The 23,510-nt window shown below is 42.0% G+C and overlaps 1 protein-coding gene across 1 annotated transcript; it reads right to left on the minus strand.

The window, feature by feature from the left end:
- Positions 1–674: 674 nt before the first annotated feature.
- Positions 675–23,169, minus strand: LOC112245880 (G protein-activated inward rectifier potassium channel 4). The gene is made up of 5 exons (XM_024414045.2): positions 22,970–23,169; positions 22,692–22,824; positions 8,977–9,124; positions 7,921–8,800; positions 675–1,746 (listed from the first exon to the last, which is right to left on the minus strand). The coding sequence occupies exons 3-5, from the start codon at positions 9,064–9,066 to the stop codon at positions 1,385–1,387; spliced, it is 1,332 nt and encodes a 443-aa protein (XP_024269813.2). The 5' UTR covers positions 9,067–9,124; positions 22,692–22,824; positions 22,970–23,169; the 3' UTR covers positions 675–1,384.
- Between the last annotated feature and the right edge of the window lie 341 nt (positions 23,170–23,510).

Genomic DNA, 23,510 nt, shown 5'->3' on the forward strand with positions numbered 1-23,510 from the left:
TTAGTTTTCAACATCTGAGACTTGTATAAACCTTGCTGTCTGTCTCTTTGACATTTGCAACATTGTTTCAATATTCCCATTCATCTCCAGCTGTAGAGATACCTCTGCCCTGGCCTACATGACAACATGTAGCGATCACATGTAGGACTTTGTGTATGATTTGATTTATGTATAATTTGATTTCTATGTGATTTGACGGTATTATGTCATTTTGAGCTTTGCTTTCAGTGGCAGTGCAGTATTCCTTGTTTACAATTAGAATGGGTGCAGTTTTAAGGGACCCCTGCTACTTCATTATGATAAACACACCTTTCACCATACTTGACAATGTCACAATTTGCTTGTGTTTGGGGGTTTTACGCCTTGTCAGATGATTAATGACTGACTTATATATGACTGGGTAACAAAATTGGACTGATTATTCATTCCCCTCATCTTTTTCTCACTTGATCAGGCTTGGAAGGAGTTGGAGAGAGACCCGAGAGGACCAGGTTGCTCTTGTCATGACGTTCTACAGCCAGTAGAGGGAAATCTTCACCAAGGTAAGACTCGATATGGCACAACTTCAGAGTGAATGATCAACCTCTAAAAATCTATCTGTGTGGTCACTGTGGTGTGAATGTAAAATGGAAAAATATACAAAAAAGGCTTTAATCATTTCAATTTCCATGATAAGCGCTCAATTATTTATTAGGTGGTTGCCAACGCCCACTAATAGCAAACCCTTCCAAAATGCCTTGAACAGGATCATTTGTGAAGCCAACAAAATGGTGCAAGAAATCCAAACCATAACTTTAAACAATTAATTCAAAGGCAAAGGCCTTTCAAACTTAGTGATTTAAGATTTGAATACAAGGTCAATATTCATTCACGAAAATGAACACATGTAAGCAAAACGTGTGTATCAAAATACTTGAAATGAATGGGCATTTGGCCAGGCCTCCTTTAATTCATCCTCTTTCACATTCATTCTTACACACATTGCTCTAGTCTAGTACAAAGTATTCAATTATTTACATACCATTATTTGAAACTTTTAAAATCATATTTACCCAGTTCAAGTTGTTTTAGATCAGAATATTGGCACTAAATGCTGTAATAAAAAAATGATGAGTCTGTGTGAAGACTTACCTTTGGTCCCTCTAATAGTAGTCAAAAACTATAGTATATCATAGTTCATGTTTGACACTCATCAGTTGATGAAGTTTGATATCAAAGCCATTTTAAGACATTGAGTCACTTGCACAAGTACTTCTTGCCTATCTTCATGATGTTGTGGTTTTGAAATCTTACCTCTTGTAGCCTTGTTTCCATGTATGAACTTGTTTTAAACCAGTGAGCAGCATCATCGGATGACACGGTTTGTGTTTTCACCAATGCACACTCATTCATGCCCATCATCCATCCTGTTGGCATCTCCATTGCTAATGTTATCCCCCTCTCCATCCCCTAGTTCCTCCACCCCAACCTCTTCCTCCCCTCTGTCTTCCTCCTTTTCTGGACCTGGTGGGGGTGGCTCCAGGACTGGAGGTGGGGACTGGGGAGGTAGGGGGATGGCCTCTCCCTTCTTGGCCAGCTCGGCCAGCTCTCGGGCAGAGCAGGTGGGGGTCGGGGTAGGGTAGGTGTGGTGAAAGGATTCATAGTCCACCTCGTAGAAGCCCTCCTCTAGGGAGAGCACAGGGGTGAAGCGCTCCCCCCACATGACCTCTGAGTCTAGGTAGGAGCTGCGCGCCTGGCATGTCATTCCTGGAGAGAAAAAGGGGGGAGGGAGACAGACAATACTGACATGAAATAGAGGATAGGAACTTGAAACAACTGTGTGATTGGGTATAATCTAAATGGGTTTTTTTCAAAGCCCTTGTCATGGAATTATACTTAGACCTGGATCCAAGCTCCGTCGGGTGTAATTTGAGGATCTAAATAAGGTCCGCTATGCTTTGTCTTCCTGACTTTAAATGAGCTGTACTCCTTTCATTGAGCAAACATTTTAGCAGAGTTTCCAGGGTTGTACTAAAACAACTGAGACAAGAGAGAGAAACAGGATCTCACTGGGGAAAAGGAAATAGGCTGACGAGTGGTTCTAATACAGAGATGTGCATCTTCTCTTTCAATCACACACGTGTACACACATCAAACACACAGATGCAGAAACACACACAGATGCAGAAACACACACACCTTTCTGAATATTTATATACGTGGATTGCCTATAAATAGCTTGTGAGTATTTCCATCCTCTGCTCAAGTAAACCGAAGAGCCACATCAATTACAGTACATATTATCCACAGGAATGAAGAAACAAACCGACAGAGCATGCACAGCCAGCACCAGGGGTATATCAAGGCAGACAGACCAATACACACACACACACACACACACACACACACACACACACACACACACACACACACACACACACACACACACACACACACACACACACACACACACACACATAGATATTAAGTGTGTGTGTACAGTGGGATACCTACATACTGTGCCTGCTGATGATTTTTAATATACAATCAACATACCAATTAGCCTATGTATTTTCATGAAGCATCACACCTGGTAACCATCATTACGCACACCTGCTCCCCATCGTTATGTACACCTGGACTTCATCAGTACCTTGATTAGTTCCCTTTTATTTAGCCCTCAGTAGCCTCAGTCTTCAGGCAGTCTTGGTTTTGATTCCCAGTACGCTGCTCTTGTTTTGTATATCGTCATGTTCTTCCTTATTAAACTCACCAACTGCACTTGCTTCCTGACTCCCTGCATCTATGTTGCAGAAGCTCCCATTCTTTAAGCACCTGAGAGATTAACAGCAAACCAGTAAACTCTTTCCTACTTCAGGCAAATCCCACTTCAAGGCCTGATTGGGTTTGATCCCTGAGGGAAAAGAGCAAAACAACAAACTGTTGTCGATAGCTTTTAAAATTCAATAAAGCATTATCTTTTAGTTTGTCCCTTGACTAAACTGTCAATATTGACATGGGATACTGAGGAAAAAACAGCCCTTGCTGTGCGATGGATCAAACGTTCTCCCTCTGTTAAACCAAAGTCTATATATTGAGTAGAATATCAAAAACAAATCTGAAGCAATAACACCCACCCGGTCTGCATCCTTTGAACAAACCCAAAGGTAAATCACCCGCAGTGTGTCTTTGAGCAGTGGTTCAGTTCACTGCCACCGCCCACTCCTGGACCGATAATCCTTGCCAGTGGGAGGGATAGGGTGGGAAAGGGAATTGGGTCATTCCATGAAAAGGGTGCCTTTTTGTGTTCCATTGATATTTTAAGTAGAAATTGTGCACCAATATTTATTTTTAAACGTCTGTTATATTAAATTAAGTGCCCTTTAATATAGACCATATGGATAATTGAATAAATGAGATGACTAAAGGCTTGCTTGTCACGTGTGTGACAAGGGTGGTTTGTGTAGTTTTGTATTGTCTTGGGGTTTTTGTATGTTTATGGGGTTTTTCTAGTCTAGGTGTTTTTATGTCTATGGTTGCCTAGATTGGTTCTCAATCAGAGGCAGCTGTTTATCGTTGTCTCTGATTGGGGACCATATTTAGGTAGCCATATTCCTTGGCTAGTTTGTGGGTTGTTATTCTATGTTTAATTGCCTGTTTGCACTAGTCATATAGCTTCACGGTTCGTTTTGTTCAGTGTTTGTTATTTTCATTAATCTTACAGCTACCCCCCTACTTTTTTCAATTTCCGCCTGAAGACATACCCAAATCTAACTGCCTGTAGCTCAGGCCCAGAACCAAGGATATGCATATTCTTGGTTTCATTTGAAAGAAAACACTCTGAAGTTTGTGTAAATGTGAATTGAATGTAGGAGAATACAACACAATAGATCTGGTTTAGATAATACAATAAAAAAAACATGTTGTATCATCATCTTTAAAATGAACAAGACAAAACAAACATTCAGATAGGATGATGAGGACAATTTCAGTGAAAAACAGAGGGCAACAGTACTTGTGCAAAGTTTCAGAATGATAACTTCCAAAATGAGTGTGCTACATGACATTTATCATGAAGTCACCCAGGTGTCCCACACAAGTAGCCCAAATGTACCCAAGTGGCCAAATTGGTGAAGTTATACATTTTGAATGGAATAACTATATACAAAATACCAAAATGGTATTCTAACACACCCCCCCATAAAATGGAGAAAAAACATGAAAAAATATATATACATTTACAAAATAACACTTTCAAATATTTGGAAGACCCTCAGTCCTCTACACAATATTGTGCTGCTGAGGGCCTCCCGGGTGGCGCAGTGGTTAAGGGCGCTGTACTTCAGCGCCAGCTGTGTCACCAGAGACTCTGGGTTCCCGCCCAGGCTCTGTCGTAACCGGCCGCAACCGGGAGGTCCGTGGGGCGATGCACAACATCACCTGCACCACAAACATGTGGTGCAGGTGATGGGGGACTTCATTTTGCAGAGAACACAGCGACGCCTCCATGCTGTGCCCTTTTTGCCCTGAGGCACATCCATGCCTGCAGAAATACATTTGGGCAGATGAACACCACTTGTGGCAGGAGCTGGATGAACCAGCTTCAGTGGGGGATGGACACCTTAGAACTGGGGGCTCCCATTCGGAGTCAGTGTCACTGTGAAAAAAAATGTTCAGTTAATATAGTTTCACATATGAGCCCTGTATCAACAGGTATAATAAACAGATATATATATTGAGTACAGGGAACATAGGGTTGAATATATTATTATAGACCTGCTAGATCTACTCTCTCATTTATATTATGATAGACCAGCTAGATCTACTGTCTATTTTATATCATAACATTTCAGCTAGATCTACTGTCTCTTATATTATGACAGACCAGCTAGATCTACTGTCTTTATTATATTACAACAGACCAGCTGTATCTACTGTCTCCATTTCACTTTGGCCATTGTTGTGGGCCTGCCCTCCCCTCAACAGCCTCAAATAGGCTATTTCATGTGGGGGTGGGGTGGGGTGGAGCGGCAGACACACGCATCTCGGCCATGCTCCCTCTAATCCACAATTTGTATATCCACAATATATATATATACACAAACAAACATAGTCTATGGGTCATAAACATACATACAAACACCCCCACCCACAACGTGTACTTTACACATTTCATTACATTTTTATATATTGCGACTAAAATTAAAAAAAATCACAAATAATATTTTATATTATTAATTTCAAACAACGGCATTAGCATGAGAAGAACTTACCAGTCCTAAACGATGTCCTGTTCGTTCAAAAAATATTCCTCCATTTGGGAATCGCTAAATGAATCGTCCTCCAACAATCTCTATCTCACTTTCCCGATCAATTTATTCTAAAATTGTGTGTACATCTGTATATCTAGACTTAGATTTAGCTTTCCCTGACTTAGTCGCCATACTGATTGATATATAAACAGCTGAAGATGCACTTTACCAAAACAATGCTGTGCGTGACATGCGTGGCTCCTGACCCTCTTTACGCCGGAGTTTAATACATGGGTTGGTCTTCCAACACATAAACATTACATGTTGCCGTTTACCTCAGATCATTGGCTATCTACCCAGCTAGATTTCAAGACGATCAGTGGTCATTGGGTTAAAATACAGTCAATCAACGAAACAGCGGTCATATCATTGGTGCACAATGATGTCATTACTTGTTGTCTTCAAATCAGTTTCTTTCAGTCAATACATCCCGCGAAATGACCCATCACGTTTGGTTGTGTTACAAACAAACCTGTTGATTGCAATGACACCAAACATGACTGGAAAAGTCACGTTTAGTGTGTGTATTTACATCGAATGTGTCGTCGAAAATGGAATGAGACGGAATTCACGACACAGGCGGTTCACAAAATGTTTTGTGTTAGGCTATAAAAATGGATTTTATCAAACAAAAGACCATTCATTGTGTAACTATGAGTATTGGGATTGCAAACAGAGGAAGATCCCCCAAGGGTAAACAATTTATTTTATTGCGATCACCGTATGTTGTCGAATTTAATCCCGCTAACGGGTTCGGTGTGCAGAGAGGTTAAAAGATTTATGTACGCTTATCACGCTGCGCCTTGGTCTCCGCATTAAGACGACCGTGACATTGCTAAAGTGCCAAAATCCAGCATTTTGACATGTCCCTCTGTCAACCCTATGTCACTTCTAGGAAGATTTTAACCCACTTAATCCCCAAATGTCTCCAAGTTTCACCATCATTGTAAAGACCTAGTTAGTTATATTGTTGCTTTGACAAAGTCATTTTTGAAGATTATTATTTATTTCATGTGATTAGTGATTCATTTACGTCTGTCCCGCATTTTAAGGTCAACCCTGTTAAGTGAACTGAACTCTCGTTTTAATATGGTGAAACTAATCATTTTTAACAGAAACATTGAACATCTAATAGTCAAATCCTAGAGTAAAAGCAGGTGAGCTGGTTCTAATCTTTTTGGCCATTTTCTGGTGTTTTGTGGTGGAAAACTAAAAGGGTCAAACAACACGTCAACTGTAGATAGACAGGCTAGAAATGTTTTAACAAATACTTTTTTGGGGGAAGCTTGCATTCAATTGCCACTCCCTGATGCACACAACAAGCTTCCATTCCCCCTGTCACAAGGGTATTTATGGCTGATTTAAGAAGAAATTGACAACCCTGTTACGTTAAACCCTGTTACTTTATTTGGCACTTAATAGGCACTTACTATCTATCTATATATATATATAGCTTTGGTTGCGAATGGTATGAACTTTGAACTCTTATTCACTACAGAAGTGATACCTCCTAGCTGTTGAGTTAGCAACAGCAGATGCAAACGCAGGTTAGGAAGGAACAGACAAAGTATCCCGTCTACCACACAACGACGTTACTACAACGTATTCAATTGACAACCAGAGACATTCTTCAAAGGACTCGGTTGGGCAACACGGCCTTCCATTTACCACCAACCTACCGAAGCGCAGCTCAGAGTAAATATTTATTGTATTTTCCTTTTCCAAATGGGCGGTAATTTAGAATGCATTAGATACTGTATTTACAATAGCACAGCTTCGGCTTTGTTCCTCAGTCTTCCCGCTCCTTCACTCAAACCCAGCCCCTTTTCTTTTGTGTAACAAGCTGTCATATCTGTTCCGCCAGCTAGGGACGTTTTCCTTTATGACGTAATTTGTAATCAAGTTATGATTTAATTATTTGTATGTGTAATTCTGTGTGATTAGTTAGGTATTTAGTAAATAAATGATTAAACACAATTTTGTATTGCTGATTCAACTTGTTAGCCAGGGTTCGTACAGATAACTAAGAATTTACAACTTTCAGATGAGACTGAATTTAGATGACGATTGATATTGATGTAAAATATGACTAGGTCTTTAAGAGTTTATTCGGAAGATAACAGCTCTATAACTATTCTTTTGTGGTGCCCGACTCTCTAGTTAATTACATTTACATGATTAGTTCAATCAGGTGATATTAATTACGGAGAAATTATTTTATAGAATAGCATGTCATATCACATAATCCGGCATAGCCAAAGACACGACATTAGCGTACAGGACAATGCTGTGGCCATTTAGGACAGTGTAATTGCAGTCCTTGTCAAGTGCATTCACAGCCAACGTTAATTGGTGATACCCTGCAAGTCTCGAGTGATTCCTGACGACTGCATTCTCTTCATCCCACCAAGTGAATGAATGCTTATAAACAATGTCACACAAACCTGCATTAGATTCTCATATTATACGTTAAAGTACCTGTAATTATAGTGTTATTAATGTCATTTTAATAATCATTTTCTACATCATTATGATTACAAAAAAAATCTCTCTAGGTAGAAGTTTGTCGGCACAGATCTAGGATCATCTTATTCTCCCCAGGTCCGAACCTTAAATTAGATGAACCCACCTGTGGCTTCCACCATGCCCTCCAGGATGACCACTACCTCAAACTCCTCTCTCTCCAGCTGTTCCTGTGAGATCTCCCAGAAGGGACTGCCCTCGTTGAACTCGTGACAGATGATGAGTGGCGACACCAGGAAGAGCCTGTCGTCCCCCGTATCGAAGCCCACATTGATATCCGTCTGATTGAGAGGGATAAACTCCCCTTCCTTGGTCTGCTTGGAGCGGATCAGCTTGGCCCGGATGGAGGCCTCCACGATGTGTGAGTTCCTCAGGTCTCCGACCCTGAACATCAGACACAGCTTGCTGTCCCTCACAGAGATCACCGCCTTGTGGGAGAACATGAGAGTCTCGGCTCGCTTCTTTGGCTGGGAGATCTTGACGAACATGCATCCCACCATGAAGGCATTGACAATGGAGCCCAGGATGGCCTGGACTAAAAGCAGGAGAATCCCCTCTGGGCATTTATCAGTGATGACCCGGTAGCCGTAGCCGATGGTGGTCTCCGTCTCGATGGAGAAGAGAAAGGCGGAGACAAAGCCGTTGAGGTTGTTTACGCAGGGGATCCAGTCTCCATCGTCGGTGTGGTCCAGGTCTCCGCGGATGTAGGCGATGAGCCACCAGATGAGACCGAAGAACACCCAGGTGGTTGTGTAGACCAGGGTGAACACCAGCAGGTTAAAGCGCCACTTCAGGTCCACCAGGGTAGTGAAGATGTCTGTCATGTAGCGGTATTTCTCACGCACGTTGCCGTGATGCACGTTGCACTTGCCGTCCTTCTCCACGTAGCGCTGGCGCCGTTTCCTCAGGGTACGTCCTGAACGGTTGGAACCTTTACAGCCCCCACCTTGCCTGCCACCCACCACCATGGTCCGGTCTGTGGGCACCTGTGTGTTGTTCGTGTGAGAGAAAGAAAGGAAGAAAGAAAGAAAGAAAGAAAGAAAGAAAGAAAGAAAGAAAGAAAGAAAGAAAGAAAGAAAGAAAGAAAGAAAGGTTAATGACTGTGTGATTTAACAAAGTAAGTTATTGCTAAATTGATACATTCCATCAAAACTTCCATCACCTTGTTTTTGGGTGTATCCCATCTTGGTTTTGACAGCTTTTGGTCCTGTTTCTCCACATCCTGTCCAAAACGCCTTTTGAAGCAATTCATGGCCTCAAAGCTTTGGGCCACAGTCGCTGTTTCTGGCCCCAAACAGTACGCTTTCTAGCTGGAAAACATAAAAGCATATTTACATGAAAGATTATTCAAATTCCACTGTGTAGCGGACTAGCGACAAACCTGTGACATTTCATATCAAACTGAAATGAGGTGTGGTGGTTTTTTAGTAATACATCATAGAATATAGAAGAGCCAACGCAAGCTTTTATGAACAGCTCTCCAGATCAACTCATTATTGCTGTTCACCTCTGTCAGCATGGGCAGGCGAGGTTCAGAGACATGGTTCATTTCTGTCATTGATCGGCAACAGCAGACACCCTCAAGCCAAACAGAGAACACGCCAGTAATTCATTCTGCTCAGAACAACTTCACAGTGTTAAATCCCACCTTCCCACATACACACTGGGGCATAAACACTGGGACACACACACACACACAAACACACACATACACCATGACCCTCTCTATTTCACAGCTAACTACGTGACTCCTGGCTCACTTTAGAAAGGATAAAGTGAAACCCTTTTAAGTAATCTGCCTCATTATGCCTTTTGTTATCCTTCCAAATCGCTCCAGTCAATCCAGATCTATCCACCACCGCGGTGTGTGACTTGCAAGATTCTAAAGATGAGATTGACTGAACTTCAGATGTGTTGCAGACTACTGGAGATGTAGATTGGCATGATCATCAGCCTGAGACAAATCTCAGTTAGTTGCACTGCGACTTGCAATGTCTGCCACCAGCAAAACAAAACAACTCAGCTTCCTCATTTGTCGTTATGTAGATTCCAGAGCTGATTACTGGTATCTAAAGGCAGTATAGCAGGTGTAATGTGAGAGGGAGTGAGCTTAAGGATTACTCAGATAGTCCAAGGATACTGCTCCATGGCCATCTGTTCCTTTGTATTGACAGAAGTTGCTGTTGTGAGCTGCTGGGATCAAAGCTCATAGTTCCAGTCTCCCGTGGTAAGTGTGGGGGGCAGGGGAGAGGACAGGGCAGAAAGCCACACTCTCCCTCCCTCAGGAACACTCTCACAATTTCACTCACCTCATGTCAGCTTGTTGCACTTTTATTGTTATAAAGGCCTACAAGCAGCGCTTAAGATAAACTAATGACAAGATTGAGTGTGTCCGTGTGTATGTCTGTGTACGTGTGTGTACCAGTGGAGGCTCCTCAGAGGAGGAAGGGGAGGACCAGTGAATTAAAAATAATGAAACATTAAATATATTCACATCACCAAATACCTGATTAAAACACACTGTTTTGCAATGAAGGTTTACAGTTGTCTCAACAACACACTTTAGGCTATTACTATGGTGTAGCCAGAGGACAGCTATTCCCCGTCCTCCTCTGGCGACATTGATTTCAATACAAAACCTAGGAAACTCTTAGGCCTTACCCCTTCCATAGACCTACATTGTAATTATGACCACTTCCGGAGGACATCCTCCAACCAATCAAAGCTTTTGCCATATGAACAAACATGTTGTCCATCAAATCATAGGATTAGGATCAGAGAATGAACCTAGTGTGTTGTATTGCGGTTGTGCCACAGAAGCTTGGTGAGTTGGTGACTTATTGGATAGAGATTGACAGTGAAGAGTGATAGCTGAACATTTTTAGGGATATTATTCAAATCAAATTCGTTTTTTTAAACTATAGGAGATGGAGGTAGATTATATATTGTTTTCTTGGTTTTATTTTTTGGTGGAGTTAGTGCAATTTATTTCAATTTGCCTTGCTAACTAGTAGAAAGTACTAACATCACTCACGAGTAGCGTAGCGGTCTAAGGTACTGTATCTCAGAGGCATGCTAGTCACTACAGACCCTGGTTCGATCCTGGGCTGTATCACAACTGGCCAATTGGCCCAGCATCGTCCGGGTTGGAGTTTAGCCGGTGTAGGCCGTAATTGTAAATAAGAATTTGTTCTTAACTGACTTGCCTAGTTAAATAAAGCTTAAATTAAAAAATGACAAAATAAGCATTAGCTAGCTACCATATATGTATTTATAGCCCATTTGTTTGTCAGGAGAAAATGTGAATGTGATCAAATTTGGTTTATATTCAAACTTGGGCTGGCTATGCTGCCTATACCTTTTCAATCCAAAACGATTAACTGGAATTTATCAATCAACATAAGCGTGATGACATAGACTGAGTAAATTTTTTTATGAGGCCTACAGTTGCAAATATGCATAAAGCAAGCTCCGCCCTGTGAAGTTATATTGTCTATCAGTTGTTGTCTCTGTGTCTGGGTAGAGGAAATCCCCCTGTTAGTCTAGTCTAAATATAATTAATATGAACAAGTACAAGGTTGCTGCAGTTTGACAGGGTTTTCTTCAGGAGATTTTTATAACTATGTGATCTGATCAGAAAAAATGGTCCCATCATAGCCCATATAAAACCTTTTTACAATAGTCCTGTAGCCCAGCCTGTTCTCATAGACTAGACGTAATCACTGTCAAAGGAAAAACTCCAGGCCCCAGGGAGAACAATTTTTCCCACGGCTTTATTCAGGAACGTTTCTTGGGCTACTTTAATGTGTCAAGTAGGCGAGATTCGCAGTCTGTGTTTGACTTTGTGAATTCTGAGATGTCTAAGTTTAACTTCATGGACAAACTTGTTGCCCAAACCTGTGATGCCGCAGCTGTAATGGAATGTCCCCTCCTGTTCCCTGATTAAGAGGTGATGACCACTCCACTCCACTACCATTGCCAACGCTCTCCTGACATGAACTGAAGCCATGTCTCATGTGCCTACTCATCCACTGCCACGTTGAATGTTTCCTCTCCAAGGACTGTGAGTAGCAATGTCAATTTTCTCTCATTATTACTGTATGTAGATTCAATCACATACAAAAACCCAATCACATTATTAAACATCAATGATTTTACTCCTTGCTTGGACTAACTCATTCTTAGCTCTTTAGTCTGTGTAGTGTATTGTGTTGTTGTTTTTTGTCTTCCCAGTCAAATCCTGTCCTGCCCTCAGTGGAAGATTTGAGCTCTTCTCCAACACCATCCATCCATTATGAGCCTGTCCTGCACTGAAGGCTATGAACACCTCAACCCCTGTCCGGCACTGAAGGCTATGAACACCTCAACCCCTGTCCTGCACTGAAGGCTATGAACACCTCAACCCCTGTCCTGCACTGAAGGCTATGAACACCTCAACCCCTGTCTGGCACTGAAGGCTATGAACACCTCAAACCCTGTCCTGCACTGAAGGCTATGAACACCTCAACCCCTGTCCGGCACTGAAGGCTATGAACACCTCAACCCCTGTCCTGCACTGAAGGCTATGAACACCTCAATCCCTGTCCTGCACTGAAGTCTATGAACACCTCAACCCCTGTCCGGCACTGAAGTCAAGCCTCTGATCAACTCATACCCTCATTCAATCGCTGCTGTGATCCCTTTCCAACAGAGTGGAAGTAGCCCTCTCATTCCCACCCTTCTCAACTGTTCTCTCTCAGCTCAGCAGTGTCATAGCTTAAAACATGTTTACAGGGCACAGAGCTTCTGGAAAAAAACAGCCAACACTTTAAATAAATAGATGTTAATTATAGAGTAGGGTGGCAAGGTAATGGTCGCGGGGCACATTGAAAGTGAAACGCTCAAGTCATCTTTCTTTTGAGCCAGACTGCCCCCGTTCTATAAACTGCCGCCCAACATTTACAGTGGGGCAAAAAGTATTTAGTCAGCCACGAATTGTGCAAGTTCTCCCACTTAAAAAGATGAGAGAGGCCTGTAATTTTCATCATAGGTACACTTCAAATATGACAGACAAAATTAGAAAAAATATCCAGAAAATCACATTGTAGGATTTTTAATGAATTTATTTGCAAATGATGGTGTAAAATAAGTATTTGGTCACCTACAAACAAGCAAGATTTCTGGCTCTCACAGACCTGTAACTTCTTCTTTAAGAGGCTCCTCTGTCCTCCACTCGTTACCTGTATTAATGGCACCTGTTTGAACATGTTATCAGTATAAAAGACACCTGTCTACAACCTCAAACAGTCACACTCCAAACTCCACTATGGCCAAGACCAAAGAGCTGTCAAAGGACACCAGAAACAAAATTGTAGACCTGCACCAGGCTGCGAAGACTGAATCTGCAATAAGTAAGCAGCTTGGTTTGAAGAAATCAACTGTGGGAGCAATTATTAGGAAATGGAAGACATACAAGACCACTGATAATCTCCCTCGATCTGGGGCTCCACGCAAGATCTCACCCCGTGGGGTCAAAATGATCACAAGAACAGTGAGCAAAAATCCCAGAACCACACGGGGGGACCTAGTGAATGACCTACAGAGAGCTGGGACCAAAGTAACAAAGCCTACCATCAGTAACACACTACGCCGCCAGGGACTCAAATCCTGCAGTGCCAGACGTGTCCCCCTGCTTAAGCCAGTACATGTCCAGGCCCGTCTGAAGTTTGCTAGAGAGCCTTTGGATTATCCAGAAGAAGATTGGGAGAATGTCATATGGTCAGATGAAACCAAAATATAACTTTTTGGTAAAAACTCAACTCGTCGTGTTTGGAGGACAAAGAATGCTGAGTTGCATCCAAAGAACACCATACCTACTGTGAAGCATGGGGGTGGAAACATCATGCTTTGGGGCTGTTTTTCTGCAAAGGGACCAGGATGACTGATCCGTGTAAAGGAAAGAATGAATGGGGCCATGTATTGTGAGATTTTGAGTGAAAACCTCCTTCCATCAGCAAGGGCATTGAAGATGAATCGTGGCTGGGTCTTTCAGCATGACAATGATCCCAAACACACCGCCCGGGCAACGAAGGAGTGGCTTCGTAAGAAGCATTTCAAGGTCCTGGAGTGGCCTAGCCAGTCTCCAGATCTCAACCCCATAGAAAATCTTTGGAGGGAGTTGAAAGTCTGTGTTGCCCAGCAACAGCCCCAAAACATCGCTGCTCTAGAGGAGATCTGCATGGAGGAATGGGCCAAAATACGAGCAACAGTGTGTGAAAACCTTGTGAAGACTTACAGAAAACGTTTGACTTCTGTCATTGCCAACAAAGGGTATGTAACAAAGTATTGAGTTAAACTTTTGTTATTGACCAAATACTTATTTTCCACCATAATTTGCAAATAAATTCATTAAAAATCCTACAATGTGATTTTATGGATTTTTTTTTCTCATTTTGTCTGTCATAGTTGAAGTGTAACTTGCACAATTGGTGGCTGACTAAATACTTTTTTGCCCCACTGTATAATGGACAAATAATTCATCATTACCAACACCACCTACTCTCAGCATATTTCTCTAATGACCCCTACCTAACAGCAGATTTTCATTAACTCCCTGGTTTTAGATGTTGAGATGAAAACATTCTCTGCCACACACACACACCTGATTAAACTTCTTTGAAGTCATACGCTTAAAACGATCAGCCTCCATTCCCCATGCTCTGTCCAGTGGTAAAACACTGGCAGTAGGTGTGGGTGTGATGAGGAGTTGCCTGTTAGTCAGCAGCAAATGTGTGAAAGCTGAAAGCCATATTAATAATGCAGGTCTCTGTGGGGTACGTGGCGGGAGGACAGGCAGAGACAGACGGAACACGCTGGGAGGCCACAAATCAGCCACTGATCCATCTAGAGGTGGGCCCGCCTGACGAGAGAAGATTAAAGAGACAAGGGGACAACATGCTGCACACATGTATGACTGGGAGGAGAGACATTAGCCAAGGACTGGCAGGGGACGTAGAGAAAGGGAATAAGGGAGGGGGACAAGTAAACAAACAGGGAGAAGGAAGTAGATAAAGAGATATAGGAAAGGGAAAAGAGAAAAACAAATGAGGAGTGAAAATGAGAAGGAAAGAGAGGGACAGAGTAAGGTGTAGTGTTGGACAGGGCAAAAGGCAAGGGTGACAGAGTAGATTGGCGAGCAGATCGGTCAAGTAGAGGGTTTCAGGGAGGGAGATAACGAGAGAGACAGTAAAGAATAGTTTAATAGGGACAGAAAGACAGAGATGGAGAGAAGGGGTTCATGGTTAGAAAGGAAATGATAGGTGTGGTTGGAAAGAGGAGAGGCTAGAGGGAAGATGGTGACTGGTGGAGAGGCTGGAATAGCCAGGTGTTAGGTGAATCGGTGAGTGTTAGGTCTAGTGTTGACACCAGTACCACTACTGCCAGTAGCAGTAGCAGTGGCCATGTCTGTGTGTGTTTTCACAGGCTTCTCTCCAAGTTTTCCTTCTGACCACAGCAGCTTCCCAGAGGCTCAGTCAACCAACATGGCTTCATCCTAAAGACAGGACTGACCCCAGTGCAGAGCAGCCAGGCAGCATCTGCTTCCTCAGTACAGCTCCACTGGCACAGCATGTTACAGCACTAATGCCACCCAGAATAAAGAATAGTTCTGTCAGGAATAAGGGATGGAGGCCAGCCTGTTGGAATGAAATGTCATGTCAGCAGTATGAGAAAAAGATGGTCTCATTTTCTGTGTCGCCTTTGTGAGAATATTGTCGTGAGCACCAGTGATCCTCTACTTTTTTCTTCTTATTTTCTCACTCCATGTATCACTCTCCCCTGCTCCTTCGTCTCTTTCCCTAGTCACTTTTCTCATTTCATCTGGGTTCCCATTTTGGCTCAGGATGATGAGGGTATAATGGCTTCATTGAAGTGTAATGCTTTATAATGAAATGACCTGTCCAGTACAAACTGAGAGCCACAGGTAGACAGTGAGACAGACAGACTTGCCAGGACAGAGAGAGGATATTTGAGCTCACTCCCCTCAGCCATTAAATTACATATCCAATGAGAACAGCGGTTGGGAGAGAGAATGGGTAGACGGGAATTAAAGAATACTGCAAGAAAGAAGAAGTGAAAAGAATGAGAATGGAGTGGGGGTAAAAGGAAGTGGGTGAGGCTGAAATGAGAGCCAGGCAGACTCACTGCATTCCCACTTCACACTGTAGTCTACACACTATCTTTAATGAAGGGCTTTGTACCACACTTAAACACTCTGCCCATGAGAGAACTTCATCTTAGGGGGGCTGAGAATGAGTTGTAACTGCTATTTTTTATTTTCAAATGGCTTGTGTAGATATGAGCATAATCATTTACATGGCTAGATATGATCTTAAATGTCTAATGCAACCGTGGTTATCTTAATATCAAATAATTCTGGATTGAAATTAAGTTCCTTACTGTAATTGTTTCCAATTAAAATTGTCAAAAATAAACAAAATAGCCTCTTAGCGAAGAGCAATTTCCCAAGCAAAAATGTTACAAAGACTGGTCTGTGTGGAAAGGGGAAAACTGAAAACTAGCTCTTATTGGTAGAGAGGTCTCCTTGTCTCCTTTTCACCTCATTTAACACCTGATTTACTTAGCAAGAGGCACATCTCAATAGGTGGCCCAGGTAAGTCATTACACAGCCCAAGTGGGGGGGGGGGCTTGCCTCTTTTGTTTTCTATTGCTCCTCTATTGTTCCTCAAGCAAGAGGGAAGACCGATGACATCACAGATTCCCATTAGACCAACTCCTTGAATGCCCTACTCCTTGAAGTTTGCAGTTCATTCTAAAAAACACTATATTGCTTCTAACATTTTTTTTTTTTACCCCTTAGTATATGTACTTTACAGTATTTATACGAGAGACTTTTCAACAGTTAAAGTTAGCTGAAGGACGTGTTTAACTCATTTAAAATCAAATCCAATTTTATTTGTCACATGCTCCGAACACAACAGGTGAAATGCTTACTTACAAGCCCTTAACCAACAACGCAGTTTAAAAAATATTTAGTTAATTAAGAAAATATTTAATAAATAAACTAAAGTAAAAAAATTAAAAAATAACAATAATGAGGCTATATACAGGGGTTACCGGTGCCATGTCAATGTGCGGGGGCACAGGTTCGTCAAGGAAATTGTACATGTAGGTAGGGGTATAGTGATAATAGACATAAAGTAGCAGTAGTGTAAAATGAAAATAGTCCAGGTGGCCATTTTATTAACTTTTCAGCAGTCTTATGGCTTGGGGGTAGAAGCTTTTATGAGCCTTTTGGACCTAGACTTGACCCTCCAGTACCGCTTGCCATACTTTAAAAAAATGTAACCTTTATTTAACTAGGCACGACAGTTAAGAACAAATTCTTATTTACAATGTCGGCCTACTCCGGCCACACCCAGACGACGCCGGGCCAATTGTGCGCTGCCCTATGGGACTCCCAATCACAGTCGAATGTGATGCAGCCTGAATTCAAACCAGGGGCTGCAGTTACGCCTCTTGCACTGAGATGCAGTACCATAGACTGCTGCGCCACTCTATGACTTGGGTGACTGCAGTCTTTGACAATATTTTGGGCCATCCTCTGACACCACCTAGTATATAGGTCCTGGATGTCAGGAAGTTTGGCCCCAGTGATGTACTGGGCTGTACACACTACCCTCTGTAGCGCCTTATGGTTGGATGCCGAGCAGTTGCCATACAAGGCGGTGATGCAACCAGTCATGCTCTCAATGGTGCAGCTGTAGAACGTTTTGTGGATCTGGGGATCAGACTCCTGAGGGGGAAAAGTCGTTGTCGTGCCCTCTCCACTACTTTTTTTGGTGTGTTTGGACCATGATAGTTTGTTGCTGATGTGGACACCAAGGAACTTGAAACTCTTGACCCGCTCCCCTACAGCACCGTCGATGTGAATGGGGGCGTGCTCGGCCCTCCTTTTCCTGTGGTCCACAATCATCTCCTGTGTCTTGCTCATGTTGAGGGAGAGGTTGTTGTCCTTGCACCACACTGCCAGCCAGGTCTCTGACCTCCTCCCTATAGACTGTCTCATTGTTGTCGGTGATCAGGCCTACCACCATTGTGTCATCAGCAAACTTAATGATGGTGTTGGAGTTGTGCTTGGCCATACAGTCGTGGGTGAACAGGGTGTAGAGGAGGGGATTAACTTCCTGACTGATGTCTTGAGATGTTGCTTCAATATATCCATATAATTTTCCTCCCTCATGATGCCTTCTATTTTGTGAAGTGCACCAGTCCCTCCTGCAGCAAAGCACCCCCGTAACATGATGCTGCCACCCCCGTGCTTCATGTTTGGAATGGTGTAGATATATTGAAGCAACATCTCAAGACATCAGTCAGGAAGTTAAAGCTTGGTTGCAAATGGGTCTTCCAAATGGACAATGACCCCAAGCATACTTCCAAAGTTGTGGCAAAATGGCTTAAGGACAACAAAGTCAAGCTATTGGAGTGGCCATCACAAACTCTGACCTCAATCCCATAGAAAATGTGTGGGCAGAACTGAAAAAGTGTTTGCGAGCAAGGAGTCCTACGAACCTGACTCAGTTACACCAGATCTGTCAGGAGGAATGGGCCAAAGTTCACCCAATTTATTGTGGGAAGCTTGTGGAAGGCTACCTAAAATGTTTGACCCAAGTTAAACAATTTAAAGGCAATGCTACCAAATACTAATTGAGTGTATGAGTGTATTGAGTGGGAATGTGATGAAAGAAATAAAAGCTGAAATAAATCATTCTCTCTACTATTATTCTGACATTTCACATTCTTAAAATAGAGTGGTGATCCTAATTGGCCTAAGACAGGGAATTTTTACTAGGATTAAATGTCATGAATTGTGAAAAACTGAGTTTCAATGTACATGGCTACGGTGTCTGTAAACGTCCGACTTCAACTGTAGGTTGCCTGTAAACTGTGAGTGTTACTGGTGGAGCTTGTCTGAGCTGTTTCCCTTCCATGCCATCATTCTAACTGTGTGTGTAATGCTACAGATAAAATGAAACACTATTAGATGTAGAAATCCAATAAACTTCCTCCGCACACAGAATACAAATTGACAGAATTAAATGGTGTCAACTTATTTGCTCTTCACCACGATTGTGTCATAAACCACTTTTGACATTAATTTGAGGGCAATTTGAAAGTGAAAAGGACAACTCAATACGTGATCCTATGCTCCGCCAATGCACAGTACTCTGCTGAGTGCGGCTGATAATGGGCTGTGGTGGCTGAGCATGAGCAGTATGCCAGAACAGCACCTCTGTATTCTTAATCAAATCACTGTCATTGCCAACACCCGTAGTCCCAATCGCTCTCCCTCACTGCCTCATTTCCAGCCCAATGAACTAAAATAGACAAGTTCAGGCAGATGAGGCATACAAGCAAACCCTTTAATTTATCTTTGGGAAATAGAAAGCCACTCAGTGATAGGTTGACTGATGATGGGATAAGGAGGTGGGAGAGAGAGAATGTTTTAAACCTTGAATGGAACAAATGTTCTCTATGTGAACCGTATAGGTTAAGTTTAGAATCACAAAAAATGTATGTAGAGATTTGTAGCTAACAACATCAATGGAAAGTAAATATGAAAAATGCATAATGTGGTTACGGCTGTTGGTGAACTGAACAATGTGAATGAGGAGCGTTGTTGCAACATCATGTCCAAAGCCAAACCTGGCAGGCTGACATGGTTATAGTCAGAGGCTTCATGTCCATAGCGAACACAGTGAAACTAGGCCCTAAGATCACATTCCTTTCAATCTTTCAATCAGATTTTAGCAAGAAAGGCATATTTAGTTTCTTAAAAAAATAACCCCCAGTCTGGAAGATACAGTTTAAGAGGTATGCTTAGATATGCAGGAAAATAAACATACATTTTGAATAGAATTAAGCATAATGATTATGGCTCTAGATTGCAGGAAAAAGCTGGTTTTGGTGTTTGAAAAATGAAAAATTCTCCAACTAGTGTTAACATAATAATATAAACCAAATAGTTTGGTTCCTGGATGCTGATTGGCTGAAAGCGGTATGACAATTTTATTTTACTGTTCTAATAACGTTGATTACCAGTTTCTAATAGAGATAAGGCACCTCAGGGGTTTGTGGTATATGGCAACTCCGTGTTGCGTCATACTTTATTGCTTAATTATACCATGACATTGTTGAATACTTGTTTCTGAATGGCTTGATGGGCATTCTAGAGCGTGCATTATTTCCCTATACGCACAGTATATTTGCACGGTAAAATTAAATGGCTATAGTTAATTCTTACATGTTCCATGTTTGAGCTGCTTTTGAAAGCAAAGGTTGAAACGAAAACATTATTGGCATTGTTGAATTGGATTTTCATAATGGCAAGCCAGGACTGATGTTTTGGTTAGCTAAACTAGCAAGTCTGTTTGTTTGGTTACCACGGCAACTACTGTAGCTATCTAGTAAACTTGCTAGCTACTTCAGTGGGTGTTAAACACATTTCTATCATCAAATGAACACATTTATAGCAGGAAATATGTTACATTATAGCCATGGTATAAAAGGGATAATCAACTCGGGGCGCTATACGTTCTCTGGGAAATAATGCAGCTCCATACAAGGTCAGTTCCAGTCTGCTAGCGCGTCGTGATTTTTGGAACAAACTTTCCACATCCTTCATTATTTTCCATAGAACGCCCCTCAATTGATTATCCCTTAGGTGTAGGCATGCATGCCAAGTAATTAAATTAAATCAGCAAAGAGAATACAAATCACAATGATGGAAAACATAGACACAAAAAAAAATGATTGAAAAGGAATACATTCCTAGAATTAAACAGAGGCTATTTCTACACGGCTATTTCTATGACGAAATGGCCTTGAAGAAACAACAGTACTGTGATGAAACAGCAGGGAGCAGATCTTGAACTCTCGACCTTCTAGCCCGAGGTCCGGCGCGCTATCGACTGTACCGCAAAAGCATACTCGTGCAGCAGGGTCGATTTCCGTGCTATATTATAAACCCAGGGTCGTTACACGACTCCCTCCTTTCAAAGAGCGCGTCCTCGCGCTAGCTTGCGACTCTACGTCTTACAGGAACGCGCTCACCGGACAAGCACACTCACTGTCGTGGATGCAAGATCCAATCACTTCTGACACCAGTGTAATGAAACAGGCAGGGAGCAGATCTTGAATCCTCGACCTTCTAGCCCGAGGTCCGGCGCGCTATCTACTGTGCCGCAAAAGTATGCTCGTGCGGCAGAGTCGATTTCCGCGCTTATAAACCCAGGGTCGTTACAGTACTTAACATTTTCAGAGCTTATATATACTTCTTGAGAGTTTCCTAATGCGTGTTAGCTGAAAGTCCTTGATATAATTATTCAACACACATTCACGTTTGGAATATCATATTTTATTAACTTAAACTGTATATTGAACTTAGTGAAAACATACTGAAAATATGTTCTCGCAATATGCTCAAGGTTAATTTCATCAAAAGCTACTCATAATACACCAAGGCTTGAAATTCAACCCATTACAAAGCCTTGGTAGATGAATACCCCACTGACCTTAGGGTCATCTTCAGAACCATGAATAGTGGTTAAGCTGGGTAGGCAGTGTAACCATTTAGCAATTCCCAGTCATATTTAATATTCAAGAACAAATCTAAACTATTCCATCTGACGCCCATATCCTATTCCAATGGTTCCATGATATCCAATTCGCTGTCATCAAATCTGAAGCCTGTCAATTGCTCTTGAGCAGCCATGCCTTCCTTTTAGAATTTCAAGAATATTTTATGTAAAAAATATAACCAATTTGACAACGTGTGAATAGTTAGAGAAAATATCTTATTCTAAACATCCTTGACATGGATAACAGGATGTGTGGAACACACAGCGCACAGGGCATAGTCGCAGTTGACTGTTAGTTCTGGAACTATTATTTATTCAGAACGTGAATCGTTGATGACGAACAGCAGCAAGGCGCAATTAAAGCAAAGCGCGTTAATAATGGGGTAAGAAATAATACAGGAACATTTCACATGCTGTGCAGGAAGGAAGAGTAGGGCTGTTTTAAATTGTATTTTACACGTGGGTACTGGGTAGGCTAAAGAATTGGACTAGCTGTCAAAATCCTAGGCGAGCGTGAAATGCGTTGGAGCATAAGAAGAACATGTGGGCACGTTTTCACTCACTTGCTGAAAAACAACATGAAAACAGGGCGATAACGCAACACACTAAAAACTGCCGAGAGAATAAAAAAAGGGGAGAAGAGAGAGAGCGGGGAAGAGACTGAAAGAAAGAGCGTAGACAAATTGGGGATGAATGGATGGGGATAGAAAATAAATACAGTATAAATTAACAATGTATTACAATGTTTTAAATTGTTCATTGGCGTCAACAATGTATCAGTAATTAGTCAACTTTTATACACAAATTAAGTAGATTTCTTTCAGAAATCATTTGTTCATTTTTTTAATGCTAGGCTTCTAGTTGCCTACTAGTTACTGTTCAAATGCATGCCTTTTAAGAGCCTAATAGATTGACAAGGTTAGGTTAGCTCACATTACCCGCTGGTTTTTAATTAGAACCACAACAAATGGAGACCTCAATAAACGAAGTTGTCCGCATGTTGACTTCACTAGTTTAATAGACACATAGCCTAACAACCCAGCATCATATAGGCTACGCAAAACTGAAGCAAATTAAGTTTGCCCCCCTGACAGACTCCGACCATACATGAACCCAGTTTGGTTGTCTAATAGCCTTGTCTGTTCAGTCATATAGGCTACTACGGACATATATACAGCATTGTCAGGGTTACTAATGTATTAAGCATTTAATAATTATGGTAGTTAATAAAATACCTCACCTCTGTTCTACAACAGTGCTTGGTTCGACACGTCTGAACGAGCTCTGACCAGTACCTGTCAAAGGTAGGTTACATCAAACACGACCACCGAGCGCGCCGCCAGTGCGTGTCCACATATCAACACATCTTATTCCTGTAATTTGACAGAAAACTGAATGAATTAAAATAATAAGTTGCATTTACTATCAATATAGTAGTTTGGAATTAACACGTCTGGTTATATTGGCTTGGTGGTTATCCATGAGTGGCAAGGCATCCTTTGTTTGCGCTGTGCTTACCTTCTTTCCGAACTGGATTTGAGAGTCCCATGATCGCTGCCATAGCAGATCAGGTGGCGGATTTAAAGCTGTAAGTAAGACCACAGTAAACTGTCACTTTTTTGTTCCTCCTGTAGCCCACCCCGGTCTCACAGACTGGACGTAACAGCCAGCTGTAGTCTACAGTTCATTGTGCGCGAAGGAACGGACTAGGCTTGCCACTCCTACTGTACCCGTAATGCAAAAATCCCCTCCCCCTCATCCGCCCCCTGTACTTTACAGACTGCTAGGCTTTTCTCATTATGTTCGATCTAATATATGGGTTTCCGTGCTGTGCTTAGTGCTCAGCGCTAGACCTCTATTGTGGAGTGGCAATCGTCTTGGTATGATAACATTACTATTCGGCTTTGACTGCTCTCTGCGCGGTGGCATCAGTAGTCCCATTTGACCCGGTGCAAACCATTCCCTCTCATCTACCGTTCATTAAGAGTGATCATTTTTTCTCAGTGGGAATGCTAAGATTGCCTGCTGAAAAATGGTAGACTATAAGAAATGCAGAGGT

Source organism: Oncorhynchus tshawytscha, linkage group LG23 (assembly GCF_018296145.1).
Source record: "Oncorhynchus tshawytscha isolate Ot180627B linkage group LG23, Otsh_v2.0, whole genome shotgun sequence".
Lineage (NCBI taxonomy): Eukaryota > Metazoa > Chordata > Actinopteri > Salmoniformes > Salmonidae > Oncorhynchus > Oncorhynchus tshawytscha.

Excerpts from the sequence above, each read along its gene's own strand:
- LOC112245880 (XM_024414045.2), bottom strand. The coding sequence starts at position 9,066 with ATGAATTGCTTCAAAAGGCGTTTTGGACAGGATGTGGAGAAACAGGAC. Across the intron at positions 8,801-8,976 it reads GGGATACACCCAAAAACAAG|GTGCCCACAGACCGGACCAT; the intron begins GTGATGGAAGTT and ends AACAACACACAG. Across the intron at positions 1,747-7,920 it reads GGGCATGGTGGAAGCCACAG|GAATGACATGCCAGGCGCGC; the intron begins GTGGGTTCATCT and ends TTTTCTCTCCAG.